This window comes from Etheostoma spectabile, chromosome 19, assembly GCF_008692095.1.
Source record: "Etheostoma spectabile isolate EspeVRDwgs_2016 chromosome 19, UIUC_Espe_1.0, whole genome shotgun sequence".
NCBI classification, from domain to species: domain Eukaryota; kingdom Metazoa; phylum Chordata; class Actinopteri; order Perciformes; family Percidae; genus Etheostoma; species Etheostoma spectabile.
The window spans coordinates 13069903-13079565 of record NC_045751.1 but is presented as its reverse complement, the minus strand read 5'-3'; the positions used below and the strand labels follow the sequence as shown (position 1 = coordinate 13079565).

At 36.0% G+C, this 9663-nt stretch overlaps 1 protein-coding gene across 1 annotated transcript; it reads left to right on the top strand.

The window, feature by feature from the left end:
• Positions 1–302: 302 nt before the first annotated feature.
• Positions 303–4119, top strand: si:dkeyp-75h12.7 (uncharacterized). The gene is made up of 7 exons (XM_032544125.1): positions 303–439; positions 636–756; positions 2038–2207; positions 2394–2572; positions 2901–3063; positions 3518–3642; positions 3747–4119. Exons 1-7 carry the CDS (start codon positions 379–381, stop codon positions 3981–3983), a joined length of 1056 nt encoding a protein of 351 aa, XP_032400016.1. The 5' UTR covers positions 303–378; the 3' UTR covers positions 3984–4119.
• Positions 4120–9663: the final 5544 nt, after the last annotated feature.

The following is a 9663-nucleotide window of genomic DNA, read 5'->3' as shown; positions in this document are numbered from 1 at the left end:
CTTCCTTCTAGGCTCCAGTCTATTGCTCTCCCTCGCAGCTTATTGCATCTCCTCCTCAGTGTGTCTTTACAGTTTGTCTTGCTTTTAGAAGGAGTTGTCACCTACAGTGCCGTACAGGCTGTAGCTAAGACCGTCACAGTCCTGCTCACATGATCTAGAGGTCACCAAGCTGCCATGGATACACCAGGTGTAACCACAGTGGGGTTGGGGTTGTGTTGTGCTGCTGATCACTGAAGTAAATATCCGTTTTTTAATTTTTATTTCACTTCATTGTAGCTGTTTCCTGTGTTTAAATAAGTCATCACCTACAGTGCAGTACAGGCTTTAGCTAAGACCATCACAGCCTTGCTCACTTGATCCAGAGGTCACCAAGTTGCCATGGAGACACCAGGTGTAACCACTGTGGGCTTGGGGTTTTGTGTTGTGCTGCTGATCACTGGTGAGTACTGAAGTCAATATGCGTTTTTTAAAATGTATTTCACTTCTCTGTAGCTGTTTCCTGTGTTTCAATAAGCTATCTCCTCTATGGGTGCTCATACAGTGATAGCAAAGTTGTGACAGTCGGACTTAACGGGTCAATGAGAATCGGTGTGAGTGTGCTATTTTGGTGTGTGCCTTTCGTGCAAACTGTCCAGGGTCGACTGGGTCAGTCTGTTACCCCGCAGTGGAATCACTGGACTTAGGATGCCTCCTGCGGTGGGATTGTCCCCATGCCAGTCCTAATACCACCTATACCGTGCAGACAAAGACACAGGGGTAAGTGTGTCTGTGTGTCTGTGTCTGTGTCTGTGTGTGTGTGTGTGTGTGTGTGTGTGTGTGTGTGTGTGTGTGTGTGTGTGTGTGAGACAATCCTTTAACTTTACACACTTTGATTGTGCTGCTACAAAGTACAATTTTCACAGATTGAGTGCAATAGCGCGTGTGTTTGGCTTGTTGGTTTTGTTTGTTTCCTGCGCTTTATTGCTACTGACTTTGTCAACAAATGTCAATGGCGTGGGTGTACGATCGCCAAACAACGCTGCTGATCCGCTCCTCCATGGGGGAGTGGGGTGACGGATGTACCTGGAGTGGTAGCCTACAGGTGAGTTTGCAGCTCCGTTCATATGTCCGCCTGCAACCGCTGTCTGCATGCGGCATGGAGAGAGCCTATAAGGACCTACAGTAAGAATAAACTTTCAAACTACAGAGTACTAAAGTTGGTCGTTCAAATACATTTCATTGTATTTTAGTTTACCGGCCACGTGGGCCAGTGGCCTCTTTTCTTACTGATTTTTCCGAGTTCTTATTATCCATTATTAAGCTGGACAGAGTGATTATTATGGGCGATTTTAATATTCATATGGATGATGATACTTGCAAAAATGCTTCTGATTTTGTAAATATTACTGAATCTTTTAATTTTACTCAGATCTGGTCCTATACGCACAGTAAGGGACATGGGCTACGCTTGATCTTGTGTTTTCTCAGGAACATTGTTAACATCAGATCTGTGGTTTCTAAAAAAAGAGATGGAGATGCTTGTTGTACAGAAGGCAGCAGCAAGACGTTTGTCTAAGACCTATTCCAGTGCTTAAGGCTCTTCATTGGCTACCAATAGGTTTTAAAGTGCAATTCAAAACTGTAATTACTACTTGTAGAGCCTTGCATGGTCAAGCTCCCTCTTACATCCAGGATCTATTGCACGCACACACTTCTGGTGGCTCTCTGAGGTCTTCAAAGCTAAGACCTTTTAACTGTTCCCAGAACACGTTTTAAAACCTGTGGTGATTGTGCATTATCTTTTGATGAAAAGAAATCCAAATGTGAAATTTGAATTGGAACTATGCCTAATAGTTTAGGCCTACATTAACTGTGTGAAAGTGTGAATCTTGGAAATTAATATATATAATATATAATATTGTTGATATTGTTAATATCTAATATGCAGAAACCTTTAAATTGCCATATGAAATGTGCTGGGGAAAGCCTGTGATTAGAAGAGGGAGAATTTCTTTCTGTTTTTACTTATGCAAATACTTGGGTTTACTCTTGTTGCAGAGGCCCCTGGCAGGACGTACCGTGGTGTGTTTGGGTCTCGTCCCGCAGCTGTGACGTCTCGCAGGCCTTCTCAAATTTTGAGCTGTACAACATGATTCGTCTGGGCGTCCACCTCAGCCCCAGCTCCACCATCTGGATGAAGCCACGCAAGTTCGACTACAGTGACTTCAGTCAGTGATAGTCTGCAGTTGCTGTATTATGACTTTTTAAGAAAACCTGTGATACAGATTATTGCCAGTTCCCCTGTCTATCTTGCATGGTTCAAAACTGTTGCTTTTAAAAGTACATTAACCTGCTTTTACTTGTAATATGATAGTGAACAGTCCCTCTCTCTCTCTCTCCTTTGCCTGCTCCAGCCTTCAGCCCTCCCTCTGTCTCAGCCTCTTTGAAAGATGACCAAGTGTTGGTGAAGGTGCAGTACCCCTGTGCTGCCAACAAGAGGTGCTCCCCAGGGAGGTGCTGTCCCATTTCTGAACTAATCGACCCCTGGACCACAGTGACTGTATACAATGAGCTCAATCACTCGGAGTACCAGGTCTGACATGCTTTTTGTTTTGTTGATATATAAAAAAAACGTAACCTTCTGTGAAATAATGCAAATTTATAAAGACCTGCAATGGGATGCAGTATATAAACAAGAAAACACTGACGTTGCCATTTTAAATCCACTTGTTTATTAAAATGTCACGTTTTGTGTATGATTGTGATTGGATCCCAAATGCTCAAAATAATTGTAATGAAATGGGGAAAAGTGTTGCAATTGCAATCAAAGGGTCCCCTTAATCAACACTGTCAGTGAATTATTTTTTTACTTTTTGAATCTGGTTTTATTTTCTAAAGCCCAGTGCTTTGTGTTCTTGCAGAGCCGTACTGTTTGGACCCAGGAGGTGGTGTCCCATGTGGAGTTCTCAGGCTTGGCTCCGGGTCAGAACTACTGTGCTGTGGCCAACTATTCCTTCCCGACCTTCTCCATTGCTGCTTCCCCGAAATCTGCTCCTCAGTGTGTCACGATTGTCTCCAAATCAGGTGAAGAAAACTGAAGACAAGTCAAATTTTAAGTTTTGAAAAAGCACAAATCTAGTGGTTGGAATATTTAAAAAAACATTGTTCTGCTCCCCAAAATGATATTAGTTGTTCCATTTTTTTTCTTCTTTTAAATGAATGTGTTTAAAATGTGATAAAAACTTAGTATACACATTTTTTTTAATGTTTCAACAAATCACCCACAAGCAGAGGTGAATTTGAATGAAACTTTCAGGACTTTTTACAGTCTCCTTTTGTTTACTTCAGATTTTGTGCTTTTTAAGAGGTAAACAAAAAGGAGTCTGTGCAGAGTCCAAAGGGCCAATTAAATCTTCTCACTAATTTTGCAGCCTCACTGTTGATTAATCTTGTTAACCCTGTGTGTGAAATTATGCAGTGTTGTATGTTTGTTGGGGCAGCGATTTGTTCAGCCAACCTGTATGTCTTCCCTTTTCAGGCCTGCTGCCTGCGTTGTGTCTAGGAACAGGGCTGATTTCTCTGCTCCTTGTTCCACTTCTCACTGTATTTCTGAGAAAACACAGACAAGCTGCGCCAACCACTGAAAATCAACCAAAGACTCCGGTATGATTTATTTAATTTTTTACTCTTTTTAGAATTTACCAATAGAAAAGTGCACAGCCTCTCTTTTACAGATGTTTCATCTTAATTTTTTCTTTCATTTTAAGGCATCTGGTCACGATCCAGTCTCTTTGGCCCCCCTTTCACCGGTCCCTGTCGACCCTTGTCACATCCACCTGGAATTCGCTGACGATCAAAAGTCCATTTGTTCCTCCTCCAACCAGGATCAGACTTCGACACACACCAGTGCTCCTCTCCGTCACGACCCCATCTCAGGGGCAGCGTACTGGGACAGCAGTGGGATGAAGCTGGTGTCAGCATCCCACCTGTGCCTCACCCTATGAGGAAACAGGTGGGACAAATGGAGACTGAAAGGATAAAAGACAGAGAGCCATCTTACTGCTAGTGTCGCTCTATAAAGTTTGCATCAGCGGGGGTCTGTAGGAGTTTGAGGTTTGAAATAGAAGAGGGAGTTACACTTGTTCCACCTCTGCAATTCCGTTGAAATGTCTGGATAAGTATGTACAACTACATGTATGGAAGAAAGTGATTGTCATAAAAAATGTAGAATAACTGAGAAATAAGATCATGGATACAATTGAAAATAAATGAGTTTCCATTGTGTTGAGAGGAGCCAGTTGAGGTAGTTTTAGTGTCTAATTTGGATACCTACCAGTGGGATTAAACATCCAATTTGGCCTGGAAATGGAAGAGTTAGGGGATGGGGTTAGGAGAAAGGGCGCATGAGCTACCTTCCTGTCACTACGACCACGACTCGGATAAATGAATTTCTTTGACTCTCAAATATCTACTTTTGTATCTGCCAGCAACAGTCATGCTTTATTCCACAAATTGGTTGACCTCTGACATTCATTTCTTGTGAATCTTAAATGGAGTCCCTGACTAGTAGGATGAATGAAGGTGACCAAACATCGAATTCTTTGTTGAAAGCCACCAGGTGACCTCTAACATGTTATTCTGTTGCTGCCGCCTTTCATCGAGTGATAGAGATGTGACTCCCAATTTTTTACAATTTTAACTTATAAGCACATTCCTCTGGCTCTGACTGCTTGTCCGATGTGAGTCAGAGTGCTGCAGGGAACCGGGTCAGAGGAACGACTGGTGAGAGAATTCCCAATGAAGCATAAATAGTTTATCTGACAAGTCCAAAATGAGCTGTTTTTCTGTGTACGTACCACTGATTCAGTCAAAAGTCTAAATCTGTTTGCGGTTCTTCCTCTTCTGCCTTTTTGTGCTGAGGTCCAGTGACACTCAACAGGCCGGTCCAAACCATAAGCTTTATAAACATGACCCCCCACATGCAGCCAACAGCTCCTTCATGCTGCTTTCGCCCCCCAAAATGATAACAGAGGGTATTTTTTTCTATCATTCATTGCTCATTCTGACTCACAGTTGCCCCATCAGAGCTTTGCCGCCTCTTACCCGTGACTTACACCTCATCTTGCCTTCTGCATGAAAACAAGGAACATCTTGACAGTTTACTTTTCTGCCTTCTGTTTTGCTGGCGTTGCACTCTTTCCGCAACATTGGGGAGCCTTTGGAGGTTTGGCTGTCCAGCATTGTTTGTTTCCCCTTCTACTTTTTCCAGAGTCCATGGAGGCCTGGGGGTGTATCCAAAGCTCCACATACAAGCCAGGGTGTATGGCTTTTATTAATAAGCACAGTGCTTGTTCTGCTTATGGAGAGATTGATCAATGTATGAAGCAAGAAGCTGGCTTGTGTGAATGAGCACCTGGCTTCACAACAGCCGTGCTGGTACGAGATTGAGCCTTTTTTTCTTTTTCATTTCTGCTATTTACAGTAATTCTTCTTAAAATAACCACCAATATGGATTTAATTTTGCATATCATGTGTCATGTGTGTATTGTGGCATGTGGAGTGAACTGCAGTGACCTTTTTTGGTTTGTTTCTTATAGGTTCTATCAGGTCATGATTTTTAAACTTGAAACTCACCTATACTATGACCTTTTTCGATTTACTATACTATTACTTTTTGACATACTATGACTGACTTTTTGACATACTATACATACTGACATACTTTGACTTCCTATTATGACATACTAAACTTTTCATTTTCTACTACTACTACTACAATGATATTTTTACTTTCTTCAACATACTTTACCTTTTATTCCACGACTTTTTCCAACATACTATGCTGACTTTTTCTTTTTTTTGACATGCAATATAACTGTATGACTTTTTTCTACCTACTATGGGTAGGTCTTTTCAACATAACGTATAACTTTTTATGAATTTTCGACATGCTGTACATTTTTTTTTTTTTTTTTTAATCTTTTTTTGGCATACTATGACTTTTTTTTCTTACTTTTTAACATACCATAGTATGAGTTTATTTTTTTTGTCACATACAGTACTATGACTTTATTTGGACATATTATCCATGACTTTTTTCAACAAACTACTCCTTTGTCAACATACTAGTATGTATTTTCTGTCTTTTTTAAAACCTTTTTGATATAATGTACTATGACTTTGACGTACTATCAAGTTTTTCGACTTTTTTTTAATAAATATAGTATGACTTATTTTTTTCAGCATAATTTAATGTTTTTACTTTTTTCAACATATACTTTAACTTTTTTATGGCTTTTCAACATATTGTACAATGACTTTTTTTGACATAGTATACTGTGACTTTTTTATAACTTTTCAAGAAACTATACAAGTACTTTGTGTGACGTTTTTTGAAAAACTATGGATTTTTTATGACTTTTCAACATGCAATGCTATGACTTTTTTTTGATATACTAGACTATGACTTTTTTCGACATATTGTACTAGAACTTTTTTGACATGATGCTATGACTTTTTATTGACATACTTTGACTTTTTGACACATTATACTAAGACTTTTTTCCAACATACTATACTATGACTTTTCATGACTTGAAAGACTATGACTTTTTTATGACATACTATACTATGGCTTTTTGATATACTATTATGTGATATTTTTTTGACATGAAATTTAAATATGAATTAAAAAAAAAAAAATTTAAACATACTATACTATGACTTTTCTTTACATAGTATGACTTTTTTATGACTTCTTTTGACATACTTTACTGTGTTTTTTTTGCAGCTTTTTTGACATACTATGCTCTGACTTTTTTTCGACATACTATTCTATGACTTTTTGAAATACTATACTAAGACTTTTTTGACATATTATACTTTGACTTTCTCCGGTATGCTATGCTTTTTTTTATGACTTTTTGACACACTATACTATTACTTTTTTTGACATAGTATACTGTGACCTTTTTTATGACTTTTCAACAATCTATACAATTACTTTGTGTGACGTTTTTGGAAATACTGTTTTTCAACATAAAATGACTTTTTTATGACTTTGACATACAATACGATGACTTTTTTTGTGACATTTTTGACATATTAGACTGACTTTTTTTTAACATATACTAGAACATTTTGGAGTTTTTTGACATACTGTATATTGTACTATGCCTGTGTTTTCCGCTTTTTGATGCAATGTACTCTGGGTTTTTGGACTTTTTTCAACATACTATGGGATGACTTCTTTCGACATACTATACAATTACTTTTTTGAGATCCAACGCTAAACTAACTTTCTTCTTTTACTTTTAACTATACTATTGCCCTCCTCAGGTTTATTCTACATGTTGTTTATTCAATACTTCCTTCTGTATATACACTGTACACACTCTCCTCTTTGCAGCTTTTTGCACTTCTGGTTAGATACCAATCTTGTTGTCTCAGTTCTTGCACTCTGTGCAATGACAATAAAGTTGAATTTAATAATCCAATCTAACTAACTATACTAAGATTTTTTTTTTTACATATATTAATGAGTTTTTAAACTTTTCTTAACTGGCTGTTTATTACTCTGCAAAACTTGTGTCTTCAGTTTATTCATATTTCACTACTGTACACAAGTTTATATTTATTTATTTTTAAGTGTGATTTAATATATTTTACTCTACTCCTATATTTTAACTTCAGCGCTAGCTTATTTCATGTTCATTCTTAGATTTTCTTTTTATATATATTGTAGTAGCCTTGTTGGAGGGATCCTGAGAACTAAGAATGACATTGCCAATGACAGCCAATGGAATTGTTGTGCACATGACAAATAAAGGAATGAACTTTGAAGTTTGATTTGTATTAATTGGGAATGTGTCATTGTGTCTGTTGCGCATCAAAGTAGTTGCTGAGGCACAATAGTTTTATTGTAAAATTAAGCATAGTATGTTGAAAAACAACAATATGTTGAAAAAAAAGTCACTCTGTTAAAAAAAGTCATAGTATAGCATGTTAAGTCATTATATATTATGTTACAAAAAGTCATAGCATAGTAAGTCCAAGAAAGTCATAAAAACGTCATAGTACATCAAAAAAAGTACAATATGTCAAAAAGTCAGTGTTTGTCGAAAAAAAATCACAAAAAGTCATAGTATTGTATTTTAAAAAAGTCAAAGTATAGTACGTTAAAAAAGTCATAATAAAATCATATGGTATGTTGAAAAAGTCTAAAAAACTTCATAGTACAGTATGTCAAAAAAGTAATAGTATAGTATATCAAAAAAGTCAGAGTATAGCATTTCGTGGAAAAAGTGGAATATTCTACGTCAAAAGTCACAAAAAGTTATAGTATTGTATTTTGAAAAAAGTCATAGTAAAGGATATCAAAAAAAGTTTTTAGAAAATCATAGTATTGTATGTCAAAAGAAGACATAAAGCGTCATAGTTTAGTGTGTCAAAAAAGTCCCAAAAAGTCATAGAATAGTTTGTTAAATATTTTGTTGAATAGTTTGTATAAAAAAATCATGTTATTATACGTCGAAAAAAATCATAGAATAGTATGTTCAAGAAAGCATAAAAGTCATGGTATAGTATGTCTACAAATCATAAAAAGTAATAGTATAGTATGTCAAAAAATAGTGTTGTAAGGCGAAAAAAGTCATATAAAAGTCATAGTAAAGTATCTCGAAAAAAGGCATAGTATACTATGTCAAAAAATAGTCACAAAGCTTCACAGAATAGTATATTGAAAAGTCATAAAATATTCATAGTATAGTGTGTGGGAAAAAAAAGTCATGGTATAGTATGTCAAAGAAAGTCATAAAAAGTCATATTGTTTGTCAACTTTTTTCCAACAAACAATACTACGACTTTTTGTGACTTTTTTGACAAACATTGTATAACATGTTAAAAAAAAGATACAAAAAGTCATAGTGTAGTATTTTGAACAGTCAAAAAAGATCATAGTATAGTATGTTGAAAAAAGTCACAAAATGTCATAGTATATTGTATGTCAAAAAAGTCATAGTAAAGGATGTCAAAAAAAGTCATAGCATAGTATGTTGAAGAAAGCCATGGTACAATATGTCAAAAAAGTCATAGTATAGCATATTAAAGTCATTGTATATTATGTTGCAAAAAGTCACAAAATGTCATAGCATAGCACGTCCAAGAAAGTCATAAAAAACGTCATAGTATATGTCCAAAAAGTAATAAAAAAGTCATAGTATAGTATGTTGAAGAAAGTCATAGTACAGTAAGTCAAAAAAGTCAGAGTATAGCATTTTATGTTTATGTTTAAAAGGTCAAATATTTTACTTCAAAAAAAGTCATAGTCAAACAAAAAGTTAAAAAAGGCATAGTATTGTATTTTGAAAAAAAGTCATAGTATGTTGTACGTCAAAAAAGTCATAGTAAAGGATGTCGAAAAAAGTCATAGAATAGTATGTTCAAGAAAGTAAAAAAAGTCATGGTATAGTATGTCAAAAAGTCATAGTATAGTATGTTGAAGAAAACCATAGTACAGTGTGTCAAAAAAAGTCACAGTCTGTTAAAAAAGTCATAGTGTAGCATGTTAAAAGTTCATTGTATATAATGTTGCAAAAAGTCACAAAATGTCATAGCATAGTACATCCAAGAAGTCATAAAAAACGTCATAGTATATGTCCAAAAAGTATTAAAAAAGTCATAGTA

Bases quoted from the DNA above. Each gene is read 5' to 3' on its own strand.
- si:dkeyp-75h12.7 (XM_032544125.1), top strand. From the start codon at position 379: ATGGAGACACCAGGTGTAACCACTGTGGGCTTGGGGTTTTGTGTTGTG. The intron at 3,064-3,517 runs GTGAAGAAAACT...TTCCCTTTTCAG, and splicing joins CACGATTGTCTCCAAATCAG to GCCTGCTGCCTGCGTTGTGT. The intron at 3,643-3,746 runs GTATGATTTATT...TTTCATTTTAAG, and splicing joins AAAATCAACCAAAGACTCCG to GCATCTGGTCACGATCCAGT.